The sequence below is a fragment of the Bidens hawaiensis genome, unplaced genomic scaffold, assembly GCF_021521415.1.
Source record: "Bidens hawaiensis isolate Kalapana, Puna unplaced genomic scaffold, B.hawaiensis_p1.1 tig00004020_1, whole genome shotgun sequence".
Lineage (NCBI taxonomy): Eukaryota > Viridiplantae > Streptophyta > Magnoliopsida > Asterales > Asteraceae > Bidens > Bidens hawaiensis.
The window spans coordinates 1164471-1192050 of record NW_027491236.1 but is presented as its reverse complement, the minus strand read 5'-3'; the positions used below and the strand labels follow the sequence as shown (position 1 = coordinate 1192050).

At 32.9% G+C, this 27580-nt stretch overlaps 3 protein-coding genes and 1 pseudogene across 3 annotated transcripts; 2 read left to right on the top strand and 2 right to left on the bottom strand.

The window, feature by feature from the left end:
• The first annotated feature begins 4969 nt into the window (after positions 1-4969).
• On the top strand, positions 4970-5980 carry LOC143625103 (glucan endo-1,3-beta-glucosidase A pseudogene; annotated as a pseudogene).
• Positions 5981-14835: 8855 nt separating this feature from the next.
• LOC143625022 (uncharacterized) lies at positions 14836-16599 on the top strand. The gene is made up of 6 exons (XM_077095492.1): positions 14836-14945; positions 15020-15169; positions 15270-15442; positions 16035-16145; positions 16249-16290; positions 16413-16599. The coding sequence occupies exons 1-6, from the start codon at positions 14859-14861 to the stop codon at positions 16597-16599; spliced, it is 750 nt and encodes a 249-aa protein (XP_076951607.1). The 5' UTR covers positions 14836-14858.
• A 1152-nt stretch (positions 16600-17751) lies between these two features.
• On the bottom strand, positions 17752-20882 carry LOC143625178 (fructokinase-2-like). The gene is made up of 4 exons (XM_077095608.1): positions 20456-20882; positions 19210-19542; positions 19021-19137; positions 17752-18113 (listed from the first exon to the last, which is right to left on the bottom strand). Exons 1-4 carry the CDS (start codon positions 20867-20869, stop codon positions 17982-17984), a joined length of 996 nt encoding a protein of 331 aa, XP_076951723.1. The 5' UTR covers positions 20870-20882; the 3' UTR covers positions 17752-17981.
• Positions 20883-24846: 3964 nt separating this feature from the next.
• Positions 24847-27423, bottom strand: LOC143625101 (uncharacterized). Its single transcript, XM_077095552.1, has 8 exons — positions 27101-27423; positions 26925-27012; positions 26509-26594; positions 26340-26418; positions 26179-26238; positions 25956-26077; positions 25806-25877; positions 24847-25171 (listed from the first exon to the last, which is right to left on the bottom strand). Exons 1-8 carry the CDS (start codon positions 27382-27384, stop codon positions 25069-25071), a joined length of 894 nt encoding a protein of 297 aa, XP_076951667.1. The 5' UTR covers positions 27385-27423; the 3' UTR covers positions 24847-25068.
• Positions 27424-27580: the final 157 nt, after the last annotated feature.

Genomic DNA, 27580 nt, shown 5'->3' with positions numbered 1-27580 from the left:
CATGAATTTTTTTTGAAAGGGGGGCTAAATTACAAGGATTAATCACTTGGGGGGCCGGAAAAATACTTTTTTTCAAAAGGGGGTTGCCTCCATTTGTAATGGCGGGGAGTTTCAAAAATATAGGTGTGTCGGAGTTATGTCAGAGAATGTAAGAACTCCCCTCCATTCTTAATGACGGGGACTGCAAAAGTATCCCCCCTCCCTTTCTAACGGAGGGGAGTCTGGAAAAGTTATCTCCACTCCATTTGTAACGGCGGGGAGTTTGTAAAAGGAGGAGACTCATTTTAATGTCAATTTAAAATTAATCTTACAAATGTTCATGGTTCAAGATTTTAAAAGGTAAAAATTTAAAAACAATATTAGTACAAAACAGTTTTTTGTAAACTTCGTGTGTATTTCTTTAATCGCCATACGTGATTTTCTTAACTAATTTTTTTCTTGACTAATTTCTTTTGCGTGAGTACTTTGCAACGCATGAAACGAGGTTTAAAATGAGGTTCATACATGAGATATCTCTAAAAGCAGGTGGTTCAAAATTTTGATGGCTGAAATTTAAAAACAATATTACAAAATACTTTGCAGAACTTCAAATTTCAAAGTAGCATTAGTACCCAAAACTTTCGTATAAAAAAACATTTTGTAGACTCCCCGCCGTTACAAATGGAGGGGAGATCGCTTTTCCATACTCCCCTCCGTTAGAAAGGGAGGGGAGATAGTTGCAGTCCCCGCCATTAAGAACGGATGGGAGTTCTTACATTCTCTGACATAACTCTGACACTCCTATATTTCTAAAACTCCCCACCATTACAAATTGAGACAACCCCCCATTTTAAAAAAATATTTTTCCAGCACCCCAAGTGATTAATCTTTGTAAATTAGCCCCCCTTTCAAAAAAAATTCGTGCAACATCCTACTTGTTGCGACAATGGCTAATATATAGTTCCCACTTGTTTTTTATTACCCACCTCTTATTACGAAACAAAGGAAAATACAAGAAGATGCATAGACAGTCTTCTAAAACCCTGAGACATTGAGATCATCGGCATCTTGTTACGAAACAAAGGAAAATACAATACAAGAAGATGCATAGACAGCCTTCTAAAACCCCGAGACACTGAGATCATCGGCATCTCATAATCAATCGTATCCGGTTGGGAATTTCTTTAAATTTCTCTGTAGATAAATACAAAGAAATAATAACTTTCTTCTTATTTTCATCCCTCATGAACCAGTAAAGCGCCCCGCCACACAAACTATAATCCTATACCTTATTTTTCCAATAACTTTTCATTTACTTGAGTCAATATCTCATAGAATGGTAACCAAGTTTCAAAGTTAAAACAAAAAAGGTTGTCCAATTTCGATCAAGTCTATTCCTAAACCCTACTATAACCTTGTAATCATCCATGCACGGATCATAACCGAAACCCCAACATAATACTGCCCTGATCATTCCAATTCCATCCATATTAGGTTGATAGGGCGGCACTGGAAGGTTTTTTTCCCCTAGTTGAAGGATTGGTTACTACAAGCTTGACACCTCTAGGAGAAAAACATACAAGGCCATTACAATAACTAACAATACGAATTATCTTGTGGTAACTACACCAACGGCCCATAGGCATAGATCTAGAAATACGAATTATATCGTTGTAATGAAGCAAACACCCAGACCAATTTTCAGAATGACAGATCCTTCTACGTCCAAGTTGATGATTATCACGATGAGTATTACGTAATTAATCATATATATATGTTGTGTAATTGCATGCATAAATAGTTACTTTTTTATTATAACATTAATTATATACATAACTTGCGTAAATATAATACGTAAATATACACACATATCTTTGCCCAAATTAAGTACGTGTGCTCGCTCCATCATAATGACGTATTAATCGCAAGGAAAATCAATTTCCAGAACCAGCCTGTTAAATACTTATTATTATATTAATATGTGACTGTGTGTATACGTACAGGGTCAATAAAAATCAATGGACACTCCATCCAAATATTAAAACTCGTCCCACAACGAGCTTTGTAAGTCTATAGAAACTAGAAAGTCGTTAAGTCAACCATGTTTTGTTCTAATTTCTTAATTTCACATTTAACTATAAAATTCGAATAATATGTGGACGGTTTTGGTGAACAAGTCAATACATACATTAATTGTATGTTACAAAAGTAGGAAGAATGTTTCTTTCATAATAATCTGTCTCTCTCTCTCGACCTCAATATATGTATTTTCTTTCATATATAACTTATGCAAAATATGCATATTACTCCGTATTATACACTTTAATTAATGTGTTACGGAGAAAACAAATATTTAACGTATACCCTTTAATATAAAAGCAAAAGACATGATCTATTTATGTCCGGAAGAAAAAGAAAATCTATAACTTTGTTTATCGCGTGACACTTCAACCATATAGCAACGGCATTAAATGAAAGCCTACAGCAACGACGCTATAAGGTGAGGCACGTTTTTTGGTTTTCTGGCGACGTCCTATCCCGACGACATAGTTATTCGTTATTTAGTTTTGAGCAGACAATCATGACTTCTCCACTTGAGGGTGACACATTAAAATTGAAAGTCATTACTTATACAAGATGCAACACTTAAAAGACGTTAACGTTGTTTCTTTCCACAGACAAGTTAAATTATATATGGGCCAGATTTTGTTATTCACACGGAGGAATAGCGCATTGGCTGTTTGACGGGGCATTCATGCCATTAAAACCGAACATTTTTTACTTAGTCTTGAATTATGAAAAGGGTATTTTGGTATTATCTTAAAATAGCCTTTACAATCGAACACGAATACATGATACAAATTAATAATTAAACGCGTCCAAGCCGTCTTTAAAATATAAGATATAACTAGAATATCTAAACGTGCCTTACCTATTACAGTACTCACTCCATCCCATTAAAAGTGTCCATATTTTCTTTTTACTTGTCCAATTACAAATGTTTACTTTCAAAGTTCATTAGTCAATTTCTAAGTTTACCCTTAAACATATACATTTAAAAAAACAATATTAATGGACTCAATTTTCAAGGACATTATTATCATTTGGTAAACAAAAAAAGTAATCATTCAATCTATTTTAAACTTAGTGTTTTTCAAACCATGACACCTGAAGAGCGATGGAGAGGGAGTATGAATTTTAATAAAGCATAAAACCGATATGTAAATTATTTTACAAACTTGTATAACAATTTTCATGCACATATATGAATTATTTTATAAAATTTTTTTGACTTTTTAAAATATTGACACTTTTGATTTCCTCATGTTTGAAGCTATGGAGTTATTTAGCCGAATTCAACGGGTTATGCATAGTAATGTTGTGAGTATTCCAATATCAACGGATGTAGTTTTTAAAAGATTGATTTTTGCAATTCAAAATGGGTAGAGGCGTAAGTTGTTGCCCGCTTGCCTTTTGTTTCGATGTAATCACAACCTTGCAAAAAAAATTATAAAAAACATGCAAATACCCTCAAAATAAGTTTGTCATTAAATTTAAAAGACTAGCTTACACAATGTGAGGTAAGTTCACGTAAGAAATGCGCTTTGCCAATTACTTGAACCACCTCGTATTGTTTACGTAAATACCTCGCGACTTTCACGATTTTTTTTGGCCGAATATATATTACTAGTTTAAAATTGGAAGACTTGTGAATTTCACTTGTAAACGTCTGTTGGCCTTTTACTGGCACATATAGATGAGATATTTAAACATGCCAAGTTAAACATTATGTCTAAACAATCCCACCTAAATAGCCTTAACAAGTGAAAGTGTGTATGTTTCCATTTACAAGTTAACAGCTACAAATTTCAAACACTTCAACTGATTTTCACATTAGATCGATTAGGTGATAGAATCTAGACCTTGAAGCGGTCCACTTCTTAGCATAGAAGGTATATGTTTAGGAGATCCGCCAAATATCTCACAAATAGAAATATCGTGCAATTTGTGTTAGCGTAGAAGCACACTAAACCAACACATAGAAATATCTCATTTTGCCTGCGATGACGTGATAAATGACACGCCAACTTAAAATTTATTTATAAAGTTAGAATTTAATAATTCAAACTTAATATATAATATATGAACCGATAATAGTATTAAGATTATTCATTACCATTAATATCAAGGCAAATCAAGATAACTTACATAAAAAAACACTACCTATATATACATTTACAAATACAAAATTTAGTCAATGTTTAACAAAAGTCTTTCTCCAAAAAATAAAAAATAAAATTGGTTTTAAGAAATGTAAGTTATTTCTAAGAAATGGACATGCAAGCACATAAAACAAAACCTTACTCAAGTGGGTTGTGTCCATTTGTGTGGAATATACAAAATACTCGTGGAAAATAAATAATTTTAATATTTAAGTTGTGATTTTACAGACTTGTATTATTTAAATATCCTAACCGGGCCACTCAAACTCGGCAGTCGACACTATATATATGGTTAGCTCCCAAAGCCCAAAACACAAATTCCATCAACGCACTTAACGTTATGGCATTCATCTCCTACTACTCGGTGGTTTACTAATTTACATTTTCCTTCTCACGGGTGATTAATTAATTCCCTCTATCTATGCATATTTGCTTTACTATATGTATATGTTAGTAACTAATTAAATATGCTAATTAGAAGACGCATATTACCTCTTGAAATTGTCAAGAGTCAAACTTATGTTATTGTTTGTGATCATATTCTAATATGGTTAAAGAAATATATATGGGTATATATTTTTGTACCTACATATATCAATATCCATTTTGCAAAATACAAATGTACAAAAATATAAGACTTGGTATTTGGTTTTGTGTACGGATTTATGACATCTGAGTTCCCCTTTGACTAAAGATATGTTTTTAGGATGTAATTATTTTTCATGCATATATACCTCTATAAGTAAATTTACCAGGTGTATTAATGCATGTTGTTAATGATTTTGATCTTGATGCAAATTACAGACGCACAACCAGTACAACCAGTAGGCGTGTGCTATGGAGAACTTGGCAAACCTTTGCCCACCCAACAACAAGTGGTAAACCTTTACCGAGCCAACGGCATAACGAGGATGCGAATCTATGCTCCAAATCAAACCACTCTTCGAGCCCTCACGGGAACCAATATCAAACTCATCGTTGACGTACCTAACGTTGATCTTGAAGCCCTCAACAATCCAAATGCCGCAACCACTTGGGTTAGAAATAACATCTTAAGTTACCCTAATGTAAGATTCCGATACATCTCTGTGGGAAATGAAGTCGATCCAAATAACAAGGACACTCGTCAGTTCATCGGGTTCGTGCTTCCAGCAATGAGAAATGTTCAAAACGCCCTTAGAGCCTTAGGCGTTGCTGACCGAATCAAGGTCTCAACCGCAACCTACACGGGCCTGTTAAAGATATCATATCCACCGAGTCAAGGTGTATTTCATGATAATGTGTTGAATTATATTCAACCAATTATCACATTCCTAAATCAAAATGGATCACCAATGCTTGCTAAAATCTACCCTTACTTTGCTCATATTGGTCCGCCCACGTTGCCAGATCTTCCGTTCGCATTATTTACCCGAACAACACGCGCTTATACTGATATTCAAGATCGAGAATACTTCAACCTTTTTGAAGCTATGTATGACGCCCATTATGCAGCTCAATTACGTCTTGGTGGAGGCAATATTGAGATAGTTGTGTCCGAGAGTGGATGGCCGTCGGCAGAAGGACCTTTTGCGACAATCGAAAACGCAAGAACTTATTATAGAAATTTGATTTCACATGTGAAGAGTTCGAGAGGGACGCCCGCAAGGCGTGGAAGATCCATAGAGACGTATTTGTTTGCAATGTTTGATGAGAACCGGAAACCAGGAGCCAAGAGTGAGCAGCATTTTGGGGTTTTCTATCCGGATCAGCAATCCAAGTATCAACTAAGGTTTTGATTACAAAAATTAAGTTTACAGTTGATGTTATTTTGACTTTGAAGAAAAGTGCTGCTATATATATATAATATGCACTGGGTCAGTTTGTTTTGAATCTGGGTCTTATGTTAAGAACGTACCGTTGTATGCCTCTCTATTTAACTAAGAGAGTTTGTATAAGGTTCGTTCAATGTATGCAAGTTTCATCTATCAATCAATCTACAAGCTTCAATTATTTCTGTGTTTACTTCCTTATTATCCATCTGATGTGTCACGTGTTTCGTCTTGTCACAATATACTTATACATAATTGGGCAAATACTACATATACTAATGGCAACTTATACATTCCCAATTAATAATATTAGTCTTATATTCCCTGACTAACCCTATAATATACCTTCAAGTTGTCGTTACTAACGGAGATTGTATTATTTTTTATAACTTCTAAACCTAATGCTTAGTTATGAAAAATATTTCTCAAACATCATCACATCTGAAAAAAACTCAAATGTGCAACCAACAAACACGATCACGAAGTTAATTAGTTAGCCATTGTATTTATGAACAAAATCAAAATGATCACAAGTAATTAGCGATCACAGCAAAATCATTTGCGAAATTACTAACGGTCGGTCATTGTAAATGGTTGCGAATGTTGTGACTAAAGTTTAGTTTTTGTCTCAGAAATAGTTTAAAAAAAGAAAAACTAAAACTTTTTTTATTTACTTTAATTTAGTCGCACATATAGCAACCAAAGTATTTCAAAATCAAATAAGGTCAATAGTTTCAAAATTAAAATTAAAATGGACGTGATCCACTTAGACCACTCCCATATGCCTATACGGCTCGTATAGGCCTATACGACCGTATAGGCTACGCATGACTAACAAGGGGACAAAAAAAAACTTTTTTCAACCTATAGAGTCGTATAGGTATTAAATGGCTCGTATTGCTAGCTGACACACCATAAAACTTATACGGTCGTATAGGGCTATACGACCGTATAGAAAACTTTTGCCAAATATTTGGGGTGCACTTTTATTTTTATGTATGTGAACCAGATGTTTATCAGTATGTTTTGATCATATGTTTTCTTGTTGGCGTAATCATTGATTGATTATTGTGTATAGACTATTATAAAATGTAACATAATATAATCTTAAACGAATGTTTTTGGGGTACAACTACAAATTATTTAGCCGATTATGTTATGTAAATGTTAATAGACAATTTATTATATTCTAAAATATCATATTTAGCCAAGTATGTGTACTTAATACATTAAAATGTAAGATATTAACGTATTAATATTTAAAATTGTATCCAAGAAATCATCTATACGGCCCGTATAGGTCTATACGGCCCGTATAGGTCTATACGGTATTAATATATTAATATTTAAAATTGTGTCAAAAAACTTGTCTATACGCTTGTATAGCCCTATACGGCCTGTATAGGGCTATACGAGGCACTACAAACAATGACCGACGAGCTCCGACACAAACTGACATGATTCATGTGCTATACGACCGTATAGCCATATACAAGCTGTATAGGAAAAAAAATGGTGTGTGAGAATCCAAGATGATATGAAAGGATCCAAAGCCAATTAAAATTTATTTAGTCATAAAACGTTCGCAAATATAGCAACCGAATCAAAGGTACAAACATTGTTGCTGATTTTATGAAATAATATATAAAGAAAAAATTACATTGGTGGCAAATATATATAGCCATTGACTATAAACCGGTAGGCGACAACCAGTCAACCACACCAACACCATGCAATGCTCGACAACTACTCACGAAGCAAGATGCCTGGAGTCCCCTTACCTCACCCACTGAATACTAAGCCTTCACCGTTAATAAATTATCCAAGTTCATGCATACACCGACCGATCTTAATTTATTTACATGCAATTAAACGTTTATTAAGATACTTGCATGTAACCATGCACCATGGGCTACTAGCTAATCCGACGTAACACACCTTTGCACCTTCATGCTTTCATCGATGCAGATTGGGCAAGTAATAAACAAACCTATACCACCGAATACATAGTTTACCTCGGATCAAACCCATTTTCGTGGAGCTCTAAACGGCAGCCAACACTACCTCTTCCTCAACGAAAGTTTAGTTCCGTTTGTCGCCTCAACCGAAGTGCAATGGTTAATGGCCCTACTATTCGAACTTGGTTGCAAGTCTACTGTTACACCGCCAATATGATATGACAACTAGTGTCACACGCTACTCGGCTAATCTAGTTTTCCACTCATTCATGAAGTGTCTCGCCTTGGATTTGCATTTTGTGCGTGAAAAAGTCCAAGACGGTTCCATACGGGCAAATCACGACTCTGGTGACAACCAACTAGTAAGCGCACTAACTAAACCGTTAGCTAAACACTGCTACGACTCTGCCAGTTTTTTTTTTTATCTAAGACCGGGCTCATCTCAAGATCGTCCATGTATGCTGCGGGTTATATTAGAATTCAAGGGCCAGGTTATATTACAAAAGAGAATAAAAATTAGAAGGATAAAATTGATTTGTGGCAAAAAAGAAAAATTCCCTTAAAAAATTAATAAAAAAATCATAACTCAAAATAAAAAATATAAAAAAAGTAAAAAAACAATAAAGTTTCTCCCGTCTTTCTCGTTCTAAAAAAATATATATCGTTGTCTTTTTGTTTATTGTCGTCATTGATTGTGTATTTTTTCCTTGGCATTGTATCTTTTTTTTATATCGTGTTATATTACTCAACATTGTATTATATTTTATTCGGCATTGTGTTATATTTTGCCATCTATTGTGTCTTTTTTATTTATAATTGTGTCTTTTGTTAATTTTCATCATTGTGTCTTTTTTCTCGGCATTGTATTTTTTCGTCGTTTATTTACGGGAATAACGGTAAAAACATTTTGGTTTTTAATTTTTTTTATTTATATTTTGAATTATGATTATTTTCTTTATTTTTTTGAATATTTTTAGGTGTGTTTTTTATTTTCACAAATCCTTCTCATAATTCTCGTTTTTGTCATTCTTTGCATTTTAACCTTACCATAGAACTCAATATACGATGATTCCCTCCAAAACATATAATACAATTTTAAATTATTTTTAATGTTGTATTTATAGATAAAATAACTTCTGTTTTGGTCTTCCTAAATTGTTGTAACAACTCCTAGTCATTAATCTTGTATTTAATATCTTCTAAGTTAATGAATTATTAATGAGAATCTCCATTAATCAAGATCGGTATATTAATCAAGTCAAATTAATAATGCGTGTCTACATAAGTAAAGCCTATATTCAATGTCAATGTGTGAACAAAAAATTAACGAGTTAAAAGTTATTGCCGTTAGGTGTTGATTTGAAACTTCTTGTTTAATTGGTGGCCTATTTGAAAATAATATAACTTGAATGTTGAATTTTGTCACTTGTTTGTATTAAAAACTAACGACCTTGTAACACTTGCATGCTATATTGTGCTTAATAAGCATTTGATTACCTTATGTTTATCATAAGTTAAAACATCATTTTTGGACAAGTAATGTATTGAAAATGCAAACACACGTCTACATCGCTTTTTTCAGTTTTGTTAATTCATCTTATGCTTTATATGTGTAACTTGGATGTCCATACTAACGATACCGTCCGACGTCTTGATTAAATGTGGAGCATCGCCGTTTAGACTTCAAAATGTTAAACATCAACTTCTTCACTATGTATATATAGCCACACTTCCAACCAAATGTTTGTTTGTTGCAGTGAATCATAATATGTAGAAAAATAAAATACAAAACTCAATTAATGTATATATGCGCATGTGTGTATTATATATGCAGAGAGAGAGAGAGATAGATTAATATTGTATGAGTGTCAATCTCATCACACGCGATGAATAAGTTTCACCTCTAAATCTTTTAAGAGCCCTAAACATAAATAATTTTATTATATACTTGTACGTACAATCAGATGAATTACCTATGAGAGAGTCAATATCATCACATGCTACGATTTTTACATAAAACATCAAACATCATTTGGAAGAATACTTCTTACATGTACAAGTTGCTATATTTAATTTATGTTTCATAAAATTCGTTTGCATACATTTAAATAAAATAATTATGTTTGGATTATTGTGTATGATACTTTCAATATATGACAAATTTTTTTGGACCAAGTAATCCGGTCAAATAAGAGTCATTTGGTTATGTCTAAAACTTCTTATTTGGTGGCTAACTATATAATTTTTAAAACTCAAATGTTTCTTTGCCATTTATGTGTAATAAAAAACTGAATTTCTTTTTTCTATTGGACTAAACCATACATATTTTAGATTTTTTGGGTTAAATTATAAGAACAGAAGTATGTTTGGTGAACTAGTTAATTAAAAGATCATTTTTACTCATTTAACTAAAAACACTATAAAGATAACCAATATTAAAAGCATTAAATATATCCAATGTAGTGTAGTGGTAGGAAGTTTGGGTTTCTCAATATAGGCTCAAGTTCAATTCCCACTTACAACACTTTGGAGGGATATTGGTGGCTCAATGAAGAAAGACTGACATCTTTGTGATTTTCAGTTTGACCCTGAAGGCATCTGGGTTTTACCACCAGTGTACCTTCGGGCGGTGGGTTTTTCCCGGAACTGGAGATAACTTGGAGGCGATTAAGGACTTCGTATGGCTGGGTTGGGCTAGCTGGCAGTGGCCTTTTGCCATTGGGTCACCCCGTACGGAGTACCTAGACATTCTATGTTTGTTAGCTGTTAAAACAAAATTAAAAGCATTAAATTTCATATTTATACATTATCAATACTGTATCTTTATTTTTCTTAAAAGCATTAAATTTCACATCTGTACATTATCAATATTGTATATTTATTTTTTAAAAAGCATTAAATTTCGTATTTATACAGTATCAATATTGTATCTTTATTTTGTCAAACGCATTAAATATCATATTTATACATTATCAATAATCTCTCGAAATATGAGATTTAGCAAATTTATTATTATAATAAACAAGTCATATTTAACCTTGAGTCATGTTTAACCTTTTAGTTTTTTTTAATTATTTTTATAAATGAGAGATTTTTTATTTAATTAAGGACAATTAAGTATGCTAAATTGGGACGAGTTCAACTTGTTTTACAATTAATAACAGATGTAATTATAGTTGCTTTTTATTTTCAGGGTCAATTACTCAAAAAGGGGTGTATATTATAAGGGTCCTGCTATGGACATCACATTTTTTGCTAAAACACCCACCAATACGTCCCGTATAGTCCTATATGGGACGTATTGATTAGTTTTTTTAGAAAAAAACATCAAATTTATACGCCGCCTCTGATATATTTTTTTTAATTTATTATTTGTTATTATTATTGTTATTATTATTATTACTGTTATAATTCCGATGAGGGTGCTGTAACATCTCGAATTTTTCTTATTTGTATTCATTAAACTGATTCGGGATCGTAATTTGGATCTTTCGAACTATTTAAAACTTGTATTTATTGGTATTTAACTTGGTTTAACTTATTTTATAATTTCATAACTTTCAATTATGCCAAATGTCCCTTAGAAACTTTTAAAATCACTTAAAAAGACTAAAAATCACATTTTCGGGAACTACAGGCTAAAGTCAAACATCTTTGACTAGTCAATTTCTCATGCTTCTGGTCGGAGCCGACTATCGGTCTAGAAGACTTTTATTTTTGTAACAAAATTTTAAGGCTACCGACCAAAACCCGACTTCCAACTCGCTGTTTAGATTCTGGTCATAACCAGCTCGCTTAAACGTTTAATTTAACATAACCGGAGTTCTAAACATCCGTTTGGATCGATTCCAGCGACATTTTAGAACCTGAAACTTTGAGATATGATAATATATGTAAAAACGAACTTAATGCCACTGGATCGATTCAAACGGATGTTTAGAACCCCGGTTATGTTAATAACAACAATAAATAATAATAATAATAACAAATATATTATTTGTTATTATTATTATTATTATTATTATTGTTATTAACATAACCGGGGTTCTAAACATCCGTTTGGATCGATTCCAGCGACATTTTAGAACCTGAAACTTTAAGATATGATAATATAAGTAAAAACGAACTTAATACCGCTGGATCGATACAAACGGATGTTTAAAACCCCAGTTATGTTAATAACAACAATAAATAATAATAATAATAATAACAACAACAACAATAAGAATAACAAATAATAAATTAAAAAAAATATATCAGAGGCGGCGTATAGGGCTATACCCCCTTTTAATAATAAGACAAAATTGATGGTTTTTTCTAGAAAAAGCAACCAATACGCCCTGTATAGAGCTATACGGGACGTATTGGTGGGTGTTTTAGCAAAAAGTAGGGTGTTATAATTCTTGCGTATGATAAATACATTCATCTGTTAATTTTAAATTCTTTTATCCAATAAAATTAATGGTTAGAAATCTATGGTATATATACAGAATTAAATGAGAAAATACGCAATTTTACTTTTCTTTTAGTTTTCTACTTTTTGGTTTTGAGTCAACTTGTAAATGATCACAGCAAAGCGGAGCCCGAGCTGTTGAAGCTCAAGCCCAGTTTGCTTATCTTATGAAAGCTTGAGATTTCATGAGAAGTTATCAAGCTCGGGCTTATGGTGAACTTTATTTTAATTATTATCTAATTAACTCATATATACTTACAATTATGGGTGCGTGTGTGTATACATATCATTATAATTTTTTGTATATGATATATACTTTGTTATTTAGGTATGGTATGGTCATTTTACATTTACAAAATTTAACTAATATTAACATATAATAAGAATCAATTTACAAATACAAAATTTAACTAATATTAACAAAAGTTTAATTATTTTCACTTACATTTATTTATAATTTGCTTTACGGCAACGTAAGTTATTCATCAACTGCATGTCAAACACCGTTTTATATTCCATTGTCATTTTTAGAAGTGGACAAATGGTCATGAAAGCACAGAAAACAAAACTGTATTTAAGTTAGGTAGTTGATCATGGATAATAACAATAATAATAAAATTAGCTTACCGTGATGGTTATGTGCATGGTGAACCTATATTTCAATTTAGGTCATTTTATTTTTAGAAAATACAGGTTTAATTAGTTCAAGAGTTTGTCCATCCACACAACGTTCCCTTTTCGTGTACACATTGTAGTTGCATTTGATACACATAAATGAGAGACCGAATGGATTGAGTTATTGCGAGGGACTAGTGTTGATTGAAAATTAGTAATATTGCAATTGTAAATAATTTGTAATATAACCTTGTCAAGAGAAGCATTCTTGCAGTTGACTCGGTTATAGAAAATGAATAATTTTGATTAAAGATTTTACACTTGCATTATTTAAATCTCTCCTAACCACTCAAACTCGTCACTATGTATATTTACAAGATGGTTAGATGATCTCAATATAAAAGTTTTGAAAACTCAACGCTATGGCATTAACTCTCCTAGGGCTCGGTATACTCATAAGCCTTTTCGTTTCCACAGGTATTCCTCTATATCCATGTCTATCTCACTTCTATAAACGGAAGCTTATCATGTGTATGTGTATGCATGTGCGTGTTTATATATGCATATTCGTACACGTGAGTGCATTAGTATATTTAGCATATACTATGATCAGTACACTGATATTTGATGAAGCATATGGTAATTGCTTCTGTCATTTGATCTTTCAGTATTGGTTTTACAAGAAAAACATATTTGTGTTCTTACAAAATACAATACAAATATATTTCTCACTGGCAATCTCTTATTATACAAGATTTGATAAACTTAGAGTATTCACAACAATAAACTCATAAAAACCGCCACAACAAATTTCAAACTTTCATTAAAATCCCTACTTTTTTCTACAACAAAGCTCTACAAACCTTGTTAAAATATTGAAACTACACACACACACATATATATATATATAGTGTGTGTGTGTATATGTGTGAGAGAGAGAGATATGACATTGGGACCCGCTTTGCTTGTTTGTAACAAGTCTACGACAAGGACTACAACTTGACAAACTTTCTCCACAATGGTAGAGTTTGTAATGGGATGTGTCTAATAGATGCCACGTAGATTCAAACCTAAGGATTTTAAGCCCATTGTGGGTGTTCTTATATAGCAAAAATCTTCAAAATCGTCATTTTACCAAGGATATTTATAAACATAAATTTGTTTGGTAGAGAAGACCTCATCTTGGGCAGCACGGAATAACATACATGCCAAAAGCAGCGTGGCAATGCTGGTTTTGTATGCTATTCTGTTTAGCTAGGATGGCGTCATCGATCTCTCTGCCGAACAACTTATATATCAAGTTTTGGTCGGGTCTTTTTCATTTTGATTATTTTTTAGGTAAAAAGGTTTTAACTATCTTGTAAATATTCGTAGTGGAACGCTATTTAGGAGATTATATATTTTGTATCACTGCTAAACAAGTATTACAACAAACTTAAAAAGATGTGATTATAGATTACATATATGATTTTTATGTCTTTGTTCTTATTATAAAACAGATGCACAATCGGTAGGCGTGTGCTATGGAGTAAACGGTGACAGTTTGCCCTCCCCACAAGATGTGGTAAACCTTTACAAAGCCAACGGCATAACCCTAATTTTGCTGGTTTTAGTTTTAAGAGCCCTAATTACACAACAGTAATTGATTAAACTGAAATTAGGTTTCATTGTAAATGATAGATGATAAACATAGAAATCTGTTGCTGGTATCAAATTGCTTGTTTTTTGTAATGCTCATTTTAAAATATAAATATTTACAATTAAATGCATAGCTAAGAGTGTGTATGTTTTAACAGATATTCTGGCATTATGCACGGGAATGAGACCGGTAATAATGATAGATTATGGTGGAAAGATGCCCGAACTTAGAGACCGGTTATGCGCGTTTCTCAAGTTTAGCCAAGAGGTACAGTTGTAAAATATATGCAACCGCTTGTTTTGTATATTTGTGGATAACTGTTTATTGTGCTCTTTGTTCAGGAGTCTTTGATCTTTGGGAATTTAAGGGTCATGGTTATTGAAGACATGATATATTTGATATGTGTTAAAGGGCTTGCAGAACTTATTAAATTAACAGTTAACAAAGAACTGGAACTGCATTTTGTTGATCTTGAACAGGATCCACCAAAGGTTAAAATTTCGAATGTTCTCTGAGCTGCTAATATATTTCTCAAGCTATATTTGTTTGTTTATTCCTTTTTCTAATTATTTTTTATGTGAATTATTTCAGATGGTGACTGAGGCCGAAAAGATTTCTATAGGTGCACAATTTGTATCACTCCAGAAGCTGTTTTTTTCAGTTTTTTGTGATGATGCAACAACCGATGTTAATCAGAATTCTGACTTCATTGATTTGAGTCATTTTATGCAAGATACACCCGTCACAGTGCCAACTTTGAACGGGTAATTCTTTACATTGAACAATAATTATAAGTTTATAACATGTGGTTAAATGTTCAAACTTCCAAGTGTTATTTCAAGACTACCTCTGAATTGTTAAGACTCTTTTTTATCTAGGAACCGAAAAAGACTTTGAAAGATAATTAAAATTAATTACGTCTGGTCTGTACATACTATATAGGGTTAGGTTCGTTACAAAACACGAAATTATTGCAAGAGCAAAAGGCACAAAACTTAGAAACTTAATTTTTTTTATCAGTGGTTTATATTTTTAAATGCTGTACATCTTGAATGCAAATATGCATGTTATGCACATAAAATATCATCAGACTATTTGTTTTAACTTCACATGTGTAGGTTTCATATATTAAAGAAATTTGTTCTGTTTTTTTCAACTTTTAGGAGAGATAGAGTAAACAATGCATTTTAACTATTTTCTTATATTTTATAAATTTAAGGACTGAAAACATAAATGATTTATTTTGTTATGCATTTACTTGTGCTCTCGCACAAAACTGTGTCCTACCTAAAAATTAACACACACATGTGTGGGTATGTAGCATTGTAGCAACTAAAGATGGGCACATTGTTGCAGGTGGCTTCTTGGTTACCCTGTGGTTTATACTTTTGGCAAGGACCATATACAAGAAGCTGTCTCTAATCTTTCCACCAAATCACTAAACCTTTTCATCGTTTATGTACGAAGGTTTGTGCTTACTGTTCTTATCGTACCTCTTATTTTGTATCACGTCAATTGGCTTGTCTGTTATATTAATAATAGTTCTAATTTGGTATACATAAAATTGCAGGAACAGTAGCTCCAGTAAAAGACCTCCACAAGAACTAATGAGGTCAGACTCCTAAGTCCTTTGACCTTTGGTCAATATCTTTGTCAACTCTTTTTTCTTTTTTTTTTTTGCCTCATTTTATATTATTCTTTTATTTTATTTTTACACACGAAACGGGATGGAAGCAGTTTCTCAGTACCTTACGAACTGAGTATAGACGGTGATAATGAAGCGTGGGCCGGGGTATTTCTGGCTCGTATGAAGGCCAGGTGGGAAAATTGCAAACATGTTTGGGGGTTGTTAAAAATGGAGGTCAATGCTACTTACCCGCAGGCAATTGCATTGTACCATATAGTCATTTCATGTAATTGAAAGTAACAAGGTTTTTGTTGGCCGTGGCCTGTGTGCTGCCTTGATGAAAGGCGAAAGAGCAGACATATAATACCGTTGGTCTTCAGAAAACAAATATATCATTTATCATGCATAAATTGTCAAAATAAGTTTTCTGTAATGACATTTTTTTTGTTCTAATCTAGTTTGTGGATTTATTTTGAGACAAAACGTTTGGTGAGATATGGGGGGGTGGTGAGGTTTGGGTTGGTGGAATTAGGAAAATTGAAGGAAACACATAATTCAATTTAGTTGGATAATAACTCATTTCAACTTCCACCTAACTTTTAAAATCTCCCAAAATCAATCTCTTTAAAGTCAGTTCCAAACTTCGGATTTATCGTCATTTTTTTATTCATCACGTGACAATATATATATATATATATAGAAAAAAGATATTTTGAAAATCCGTTTTGAGTTAAGGTTTCGGTCCCTACAGGGTACACCTTAGTAATGTCAAAAAAAAAAAAAAAAAAAAAAAAGATTTGTTAATTGTTAAAAAAAACTAGTCATTAACAGCCCATGATTTGGCCCCCATCTTGAGCTCTTTACATTGTTGAATCATCAGTTTGTGACTTGCTCAAACATAAATGTTTAAATTTGCACTCCATTTTTACAGCCTGTCTAGCTTTAAAACACTTATTCTGTAGTAGTGTTGAGTTTAGTGATTAAAGACTGCATTACCCAATGTTTTAGGCATACAAAGTATCCTTTATAAACCTACTTTGTTCTTAGGTTAAGCTTTTCAAATACTTCCTAAAACATATAATGAACTCCTTATTTTGAAAAAGAAAAATGTAATTAGGGGAAAGTTAATAACGGATCCCCAAATAAAGGATATAGACCTCACAGACAGCCTTTATGTGGTGTAACAGTAACTATTTTGACTTGTTTTGACTAACCTACATGTACCAATTTTGGCCGACTATTTCTACCCCCGCTTACAAAAATCATGGATCCATCACTATTAAGAGAACCCTTTATTTACAGGGTGTGCTTGCCATTGTCATAGCTATCGATCTCTGCCTGTCGCTATTGCCATCTCCCGTCCCCTCTACCAAGGCCGACGGGTAGGCAATTGGTTCAAATTTATGTAATCACTATAAAAGTTGCTCTTAAGTTCCACTGAATCAAGCAATACATTGGATTATTGGAAACTTAGCATTAACAAAGCAAAACCATCTGCACAAACAAACCCAAATTATTAAAAGTCGCCGATCAAATCACTGGTTTCAGTAATCAACAAGACTCAAAACTCTTTGCCCTATTCTATTTCCTTCAACATTGCTTGACTGACGACAAAACAAAACCATTTCAAAGAAATTTTATTATTCCATCAAGAAAAAAAAACACGAGGCGACAATCTATTGATGCGTGTGCAGAAAGGTTTCGACCTCTGACACAGTTGGAAGGGCTGGAATCGCACCCTTTTTGGTGGTGGTGATGGCTCCACAAGCACACGAGTACCTCAATAGTTCTTTCAACCTCCCTTCATCCTGCATTTAAATATTATGTTAAAATATATGAGATCATACCGTCATAGTGTCATTATTCAAGACCCGACATGAAAATAATCAGGTTCTATATTAGACATGGTCGGTTAACCTGAATAACCCATCTGAATATTAAATAAGTAAACACATATAAAATTAAACCTTTTCTTTATAAAACTGCTTAATTTATAATTCAACCGATCAACAAGCTTGTGATCGGTTATCAAGAAGTTGTTTACATACCGCTAACTTATAGGCCAAGTGTTCATGCTGTTTAAACAATCTATTTACAACTCATTTTGACCTATTTACCCATTTAAATAAATGTGTTGACTGGCCGTGTTGAGATTACATGAATTTAAGCGTGTCCAGGTAAGGATTTGATATGTTTGACATGAAAAAAAATATGTGGTCGCTTTTGTTCATTTTCAACCCCTGACACGTTAATCCGTTTGACATGATTAATTTACAAATTATTAGAAAGATATTCCCCAAATTTCAAACCTTAAAAAGCAATAATCAAACATTTTTACTAGATAATTTACAAATTTGGAGCATATATTATATATAATATATTGTTTTTTTATAATCATTACATTATATAAATACTAGACATCTAGATCGATAACAAGTCAAAACACATTTTGTCTAAAAACTTGGGACCTTTTTGATAAATATTTAGTGTTTCAAATTGTGTTTATAAAAGAAAGACTTTAACTTTAATAATCTATTCTTCTAATAAAATGATTTTAAGATGTTTTATGCATTAAAATTACACCTCAGACTGATTTCAACCCGTTTGATATAGTTTTTTTAAAGTGGTTCTACCTTTCTGATTCGTTAAAGAGGTCAAACTTTTTTTTTATGTAAGATCGACTTTAACTAAAGCATCAAAAGGTGACAATATTACCTCTAACACGGATTGGTCATCAACGATCTTTGTTAGAAGAGCACCAACAAAAGAGTCACCTGCACCTGTTGTATCAACCGCTTTCACAGCAAACGCACCCACCGTCCCATGAAAATGCTGCAAGGACCAACATTCAAAATATCACCAACAAAAGATTACAATTAATTATTATAATCTACCATTAATTACCTTGGTGTAGTAATTGCAACCCTTGTCACCAAGAGTAACCAACAGAAGCTTCAAATTCGGGTGCCATAAAGACAGTGCTGACTCATGATCAATTTTATCATTTCCTGTTAGAAATTCAAGCTCGTTATCACTCACTTTGATGACATGGGCCTTATCCCATATGCTCATGATCTGTTCACGGGCCTCCTCAGGTGACGGCCACAGTGGCAGCCGGAGGTTCGGGTCATATGACAAAAGTGCCCCTGCATCCTTTGCAACCTCCATTGCTTTAAGATGTGCGGATCTGCATGGCTCCACGATCAAGCTTATTGACCCGTAGTGAAAAACCTTTGCCTGCAAATACATATGCATAAAGTTTAATTGCCATTTTTGTCCGTTTTGTTATTATCACATGTATTATAACTTAATAATGCAATAACAAAGAAAATGAATAAGCAACTTGATTCAAAATTATCCAAGAACAAATATATGTTTCTTGTTTCACAAATGATTCATTTTTCTTTTGGGCTGTTTCCAAAAATACATATTTTCCATAAGCAATAATCCAATCCAAGATCACGCGTTTTATTAAAAAGATATTCCCGAAATTTCAAATATTTAAACTAATTACATCGGACATTGCATTTTGCTTGAAAGAGAGAGAATTTACTATTTTTAAGCATAAATAATTAAAGATAGTTTCATGTCAGCATGCTATGTCAACCCTAATATATAGAATAGATTGTCCTTAAAATCATTTCATTATGTCAATACTAGATCAGTATATATGCCTATTGAAATTGAAACAAAATGTGAGTAACAACTAACAATCAAACAAATAAATTATAGATATCTTTTTATTTCTTACTCAATTGGGAAAATACCAATTAATTCTTTTGCACCAAGATATTAAGCAAATCAATTAAATTTTGGATTTTTATGTTTGTGATTTTACAATTCTTTTAGTTTTAGCCGGTATAAATTCCATTTTTTTCTATAAAAATGATGAGCAGATCACCCGAATTAAATTACAAAAAATATCAACTTAAATCATTAAAAAATAAAAATCAAAATAAAATTATTTTTTTATTTTTCTTCATACAAGTCATAAAAACTGTGGGTCGGTGGAGTCGGCGCGTGTGCGAAAACCATGGCGCGTGAACAAAACGCGCTCACACAATCTCAACAGACATATAGATACAGAAGAATCCAGTATATGCATAGGCGTACGTACCAGACTTCAAAAAAAATTAAAATAAATACGTACAGATCTAATAAGCTCAATATTCAACTCCTCCGGCGTCAACAGCATATCAGCGCTAGGGTTCCGATAAAACATAAACTCACGATCACCGTCAGCTTTCAACGTAACAAACGCCAACGCCGTACGCGCACCTTTATCAAAATTAATCCCGTCGCCGGAGACGCCGTTGTCCTTCAAGATCCCGGCGAGCATGTGGCCGAACTCGTCGTCACCTAGCTTTCCGACGAAGGCCGATTTGCCGCCGAGTCTGGAGACGGCGATGGCGACGTTGGCCGGAGCGCCGCCGGGGGCTTTAAGGAAGCCTGGAGCGTCGGCGAGTGAGACGCCGGAGACGGTGGGGACGAAGTCGATGAGCATCTCGCCGAAGCTGACGACTAAGCGGTCATTGGAGTTAACGGTGCCGTTAGTGGTAGTCATTTTTAATTGGATTGGAGTGAAAATGAAATTTTGTTTGTTATTTGTTATTTGCAGAAGAGTGAGGAAGAACTAAAAAGGGTGTTGGGGGTCTATATAAAGCCAAGATTGTTCAAAGTTGGTGTACAATTATTATAATTATAATTATGGATAACGACTAATTAATTAAATTACCAAAAGAATAATTAAGTTAACAAAATGAATATTATTGCCACTTATTTAGATCTCGTAATTCACAACTTGTGGTTTACTTGTGGAGACTTAAGTATGCTGCTTGTGTTGCTTTTGATGGATTAAGATAACAAGGGATTTGAGCTACGTTTGTGTAAAGGTTGTTAGTTTGAATTTAGGGCTCACTCAGGTTTTCTTCCCACCTTTGTTCTTGTGGTGGCACGATCGTCATGTGGCAGCCAGCGATATGGTTCATAGAATAACGCCCAAGCAAAACTCTAAAGCCAGCGTGGGTCAGGTTAAGAAAAGGTAGGCTGGTCCGAGTGGAGCAACGTGACTCTCCAATTTGGGGAGCGATGCGACCTGACACACAAGAAAGTCAACGTTCCAAAAAAATAAATATTAGATCTCGTAAGATACTTTTAAAAGGTCTGGCTGATTAAGAGATGGCAATCTCAAATTCTGAATCATTTGGTATGTTTTTGAAACTTAACATTAGGAGGTTTCATGAGTCATTAAGAGGTGCATTATTAATGAACTAAACACACTCTACATTTGACTGATCAAATATAGTCTGTTAATGAAATAATTAAAATTAAAACAAATATTATTTGACTAAGTAATTTAGAATTGATAAAATACTTTTTTTCTTATAGTAATTTTTTATATTTACATTGCATTTGCAAGTATTTAAACTCACAAATTCATATTTATGAAAGACGATACCATTTCACTGGACCAACAAGTTATGGGTTGAATTGATAAAATACTTAACACTTTAAAACAAAAAAGCTAAGGACTAGAAGGTATTTTAATTTACTAAAACTTCCAATTTGATATAGTATATGTATAGATATCAAATGAAAAAGGTATCAATAATTTTAGTCTAATATGTCACGTTAAAATTGTGTCTCGTAGGTGGGTGGTTAATATATGTCGGATGTCTACCAAATAATTACTTATTAAAAATCGAACATACTGAAGATATTAGGCGTACATGTTGGTTTACTAATAAAATAATTGTTGTAGTTTTCAAGTGCATATCCTTCTTAGTATTAAAAATTAATATTTGCATATATAGCGTCATCAGCATAAAAGTTATGAAATATTTAGAGTATGCCAATATATATATCCCGTTTTATATCCGAACTTGTCACATTACTTAGCTTATATGTTTCAAGTTTGGCCGTCAAAGCATTCTCATTCAACCCCTTATATTATGTGAAATGTGTTTTTATAATTTAGAGAGTGATTCAGGGTATTGTGAGTGAAGATTTTTTATATTTTAAAAAAAATAGTGATTTTTCTGTATATTTGAAAAGTTACTGTTCATCCCCTATAAGGCTATAACTTTTTAATATATTTTGAAAGTGGTTGTGAATAAAAGAAAAAGAAAAGGTAATGATAACAGATATAAAAATATTATTTTATTAAAATGAAGAGAGAAAATAAAGTAAGTTTTAGTGTAATTTTTTGTTTGAAGATAGGAGGTGGGATGATAATGCTCTCGTATGATGATTTTATTTGGGATCGTTAGGTAGATGGATGCATTGTAGGAAGGAATAGTTGTTGAACAAAATGAAATATTATTTTCTTTAAAAATATGACCAAAGAATATCCAATATATTCTAAATGTAGATATTATTTGGATTACAAATATGAATGTTATTGCACCGACTGTTACAATCTTTTAACTTGGTCGAAAAGAAAAGAAATAGCACTATACTAAATATAAACTATAGAAATCGTCTTTGTTGGTGTAATTTCGTAACTTCCTCTTAAAAGTTTGTTATTTTTTAATCCAATTTAACTTCATAAACAATATATTAAATTTATAGTTATGCCCAAATCGAACACTAATAATAATCAAAATTAAACCCAAAAACATAAAATCTTCATCTTAAATTATTACCATATAATCTTCATTATTACCATATATTTTGTAAATTATCTTACAAAACTACAAAACTAACTCATGAGATAAGGGTAATCCGGGTCTACAGCTTAAGCCAAGCCAAACATACAATTGAACAGTAAACTTTATTTCCGCGTCATCCAAAAATAACGAGTATGAGCTGGATAAAACGGGCGGCCCGACCGGCCAGTCTACCCATTCTAAGGCCTAGTTGGCATGGATGTAGTAGGGGATGTTTAAAAAGCTTGTGGCTCGCTGCTCGCTCGAAAATAACTTGAAAAAAGCTCAGCTTGGAAAAAGCATGATTCTAAATGAGCTCGGCTTGACTCGGATCGATTTATAAACGAGCCGAGCTCGAGTTAGGGTCAGCTCTGTCTTGGCTCGACTTGTTAGCTCGGCTCTTTGGCTCATTTAGATTAAACTCTAAATTTTAATATCTATATATAATAATAGCACACCAAGATATAAATAAATAAAAATTATACATATATTATGTCACCAGATCCCTAAAACTTTATAAAAAAAATAACAAAAGTAAGCCATATAATAAAGTTATAAATTTTTTATAATATGTATGTTAAAATCATAATTTTTGTCTTTTATATATCAAAATTTGTAAAATAATAAATAAAAAAATTAAAGGAGCCTGACTCGAGCTCGATTTTAAAGAAAACGAGCCGAGCTCGAGCCAACTCGATAAGTTCGAGCTCGAACTCGAGCATACTCTGGCTCGACTCAGCTCAGCTCGATTACAGCCCTAGGATGTAGTGGCGGTTTTCCAACTATCTAAGATAGGAATGATTCTGCCAGACCTAGCATCGTATGGCAAGGACAAGACGGACCTCGCCTATGCATTTAACACATGAAGATTTGTGATATGACATCAAAATCTACTGGAACACTGCGTGATAGAATGGGATCAACAAACCGTTGGTTAATAGGATTGTATATTAGAAACTAGCTTTTGAACCCGTGTATTACACGTGATTTGTCAAATGATAAAAATAAATAAGGTTTGTTATTTCAATTAATGTGATTCTCAAAATACTTATGAATTAAGGTACTAAAGTTGCGTAGTTGGTCAAATCTCGGGTACGAAAACGACACTTAACTCAATAATGAATAAAATCCACACTTTGTTATAAGTTATAACTCAATTGACAAAATGATTTTGACCCATGATCCATGAATAACTAAAATAAATGGAGATGAGATATTGGGAATTAGAAGAAATATAATCTATCAACATTTTCTTTTATTAACATAGTAAGATAAGATAAAATTAGTGCTATAAACTTTTGTCACTCATATAAAAGAAATGTCTTCCTATTATGAGGGGCAAATTGAATGAATCCAACAACTACCATCTTAGCAGATACATTTATTATCCTTTATAGCATCATGTTCCATGCAATCAAGACTCGTAACCATAATCTCATATCCTTGCTTATAAGTATCCCGTTAGACTCTTAAAACCCACACTTCGTGATTTTGGGCACCAGATTCGACACTTTAAGGCATGTACCATGATAGTTTACTTGAACAAGTTGTAAGATAGAGAGTTATATCAATTTGTCTTATGACTTTGTGTAGATTATAACAAACAATACTTCTGACTTCTGAGTAACTCAAAAATTATCAAGTTATCGTAGAGAGGGATCGTCTTTATATTAATATGATTTCAATCTGCTAACTTTCCAACTTTTTTACAGCAATTGCTAGTTCTATCTTCTTTTTATTTTTTATTTTTTTTTTCCTGAAAGGAGGGGAAAGAACATAAAGAAGGGGTTATCATTTTGACCTTTTTAACTTTTTACATTTTAGTTTACCCTTTTAAGGTAACCCGAACCGACCCATTCACTTATTGCAACCTCTATTTAGTCCAAACCATGGCAAAACTCACACAAAGAAAGGGAATACAAAGATAAACACAATGAGCACAACATACAGATTACAAAACTATTCTATACATGTAGTCTAACCGAATAGCCATCTCCGGGTTGGGCTAGCCTTTCCTAGCCTCCTTTGTTGGCTCACAAGTCAATTGACCATATTACATCGGATCTTAAGTCCTGACTCATTTTCCATGGACGAACCACGTGGATCACAATGATCTTTATATCTTAAAGTACTTGTATCCGTCTTCAGGGTTTTTCATTCCCTCTTCCCAGTCACCCATTGACCGACCTCCAAAAACTACGTGTTGTATACCCAAATACCTGCCCAAAAAAACACCATGATCAAAACAAAAAAGTGTAACTAAATAATATTGAACAAACACAATCAGATAATCAGTTGTAACAAAACATGTTCTATGGTGATAAAACAAGTTAACCAAATCGAGTTTCAGGTTGAAGTTTGATCTAGCCGTATGCATGGGTCGGTTTTGGGCTCAAACCGAATCAAAAACCGAAAACCCAGCTTGAGTTTCTGAGAACTGTTTGGTTTCGGGTTTACCATTTGGGCTTAAAAGTTGCGGGCCAAAAAAATATTTGATCTAAAATAATGAATTTGTGCCTAAATCTTTATGAGTTACACTATTTATTAAAATTATATAAATAACTTAGCATTCAAATTTAAAAATGAAAGTCAATAATACGATTTAGTTTGGTTGTAATTATATGCATAACCAAAACCGAACAAAAAATTCAGACTTTATGAGAACAAACCAAATCGATTTTTTCAGTCACACACACACCGCTAGTTTATCAGTTTACAAGTCAATTGCGTAAAAAAGACCCTATTTTTAAACTTTAAGAAATTAAATGATTTAGACAGGGACGATGTGCAAAAAACAACAATTTAGGACTTATTGATGCAAAAAGTGAAAGTAATCCGAATAAAGATTCTTACTCAGAACTTAATACAGTGAGGCAATTAAGCAGCACATCAAGAGCAAAGTAATCCGAAGTACCAATATCTACCCTGTTCAACGTTTTCAAAAGTCACAACCTTTATTTAATTTCTTAAAAGATATATAATAAATGGTGTAGAGTTTTATACCAAACCCGTCCCCAGTTATCCTGAAACTCAACATCACCAATATCATGAAATGATGAAGGCATCACGCTGAATCCCTTATCTGCATCATAGAGAGGGTTGTATTCCATTGATGCATTCGCCAACTTCAAAATTAAAGACCAGAAAGTGATTAACTGAGTCAACTCGTTATCCCTAAACGAGATACAGAAACATGGTACTAGTTTTATGTTGTTAAGGTTGTTACCTGCAAATTAGATGAATTAAACGCACCCAAACGTCCCATCACATACCATGACTGAATAACCTGTCACATACAGAAGCAAAAATAATATTTCCAGTTTATAAATAGTAAAACTGAAATGTTAAAAAGATAAATATAATCAAAAACAATTTGGGAAAACATACGCTGCCAATCAGGTCAACATCCCGGTCAGATGGCGGTCCATATAACTTGAACCATATGTTGGAACCAACAGGACTGAAGCTGTTAATCATCAACAAAAATCAATACCCTTTTTTGGTAAGTTAAGAAATATTTTAGAAAATTAAGTAGCAATAAAAAAAAGTTAGTTACTCTCTAAAGGTGACTTTGAAAGCAACAACGGAACCCGTTTTTGCCTTGTGAAAATCTCGCCCTTTTTTCCGGATCCTGTCTTCAACCTGTAAAATATATATAAATTAATTATAGATAATATTATCTATTGTTTTTAATCTATAAGCACCAAAAGGTAAGATTATAAAAGGTACATGTACATAAAATTTTAATCTATATCCTATTTGTGAAAATCTTTATATGTGTAAAAGCCAGGAAATATAATGGTATTTCTGAATTAGGTTTATTCGCTTTGAACAGAATAAAACTGGTTTTGGTTACAAATTGAACCGAAAACCGGAAATTTTGACAGTTTTGACCATATAAAGCATTTAACAATCATCTAACTATAAATTTAGCATTTAACAAAATTATGAAAATATCTAACAAACTATTACCTTCTGTCTCATCTGTTCTGGCTTCCCAATGCTATCACCTAAAACATTTCTAAGCTCAACATCATTTTTTGCAGCATCTTCCAACACTCTGCAATCAAAACATCTCATTAAAATCACACACACACACACATAACATAATAATCAGTAATTAATTAATTAAATAAAATATAAGTTACTTCGCCCAAGAAGGATAATTGTGAAGGCGATCATATTCACGCTTCCTCTTTTCCTCTCGAACCTTGAGCAATCGCCGTCCTCTCGCCGTCGTACCTGAGCCTCTGACGTCATCAACTACTGAACCACTGTCATCACCGTCGCCGGAGTTGTTACTGGATGACTTTGCAGTTACGGTGCTGATTGTTGTTCGTACGTTTCTAAGAACGAATTTAGGGCATAAATACGAGTTATCTTGATTTAATGAAATTGAAGAAGAATGACTGAATGCAGTGCAGATGTGCATAATTCAAAGTTAGATAATCTGGTTTTTGAAATTGATAGTTGAAGATAAGCTGAAGAATTAGGGTTCTGAAGGGGTTTATGGTTTTTTTAACTGGATAAACTGTAACAGTTATGTTTTGTGAATTTGTGGCTTGATTGCACATGTCAGTCCCTGTAGTTTGAATATTTACATAAACAGCCCATCAACTGTAAAGTGA

What these genes read in the sequence shown, in the direction of transcription:
- LOC143625178 (XM_077095608.1), bottom strand. Translation starts at nt 20,869, where the DNA reads ATGACTACCACTAACGGCACCGTTAACTCCAATGACCGCTTAGTCGTC. An exon ending in ATATTGAGCTTATTAGATCT is followed by an intron (nt 19,543 to 20,455) that starts GTACGTATTTAT and finishes ATGTATTTGCAG; the next exon opens with GCAAAGGTTTTTCACTACGG. An exon ending in ATGACCAATCCGTGTTAGAG is followed by an intron (nt 18,114 to 19,020) that starts GTAATATTGTCA and finishes ATTTAAATGCAG; the next exon opens with GATGAAGGGAGGTTGAAAGA.
- LOC143625101 (XM_077095552.1), bottom strand. Translation starts at nt 27,384, where the DNA reads ATGCACATCTGCACTGCATTCAGTCATTCTTCTTCAATTTCATTAAAT. An exon ending in TTAATTCATCTAATTTGCAG is followed by an intron (nt 26,078 to 26,178) that starts GTAACAACCTTA and finishes TTAATTTTGAAG; the next exon opens with TTGGCGAATGCATCAATGGA. An exon ending in GATAACTGGGGACGGGTTTG is followed by an intron (nt 25,878 to 25,955) that starts GTATAAAACTCT and finishes AACGTTGAACAG; the next exon opens with GGTAGATATTGGTACTTCGG.
- LOC143625022 (XM_077095492.1), top strand. Translation starts at nt 14,859, where the DNA reads ATGAGACCGGTAATAATGATAGATTATGGTGGAAAGATGCCCGAACTT. An exon ending in TTCATCGTTTATGTACGAAG is followed by an intron (nt 16,146 to 16,248) that starts GTTTGTGCTTAC and finishes ATAAAATTGCAG; the next exon opens with GAACAGTAGCTCCAGTAAAA. An exon ending in CCTCCACAAGAACTAATGAG is followed by an intron (nt 16,291 to 16,412) that starts GTCAGACTCCTA and finishes ACGGGATGGAAG; the next exon opens with CAGTTTCTCAGTACCTTACG.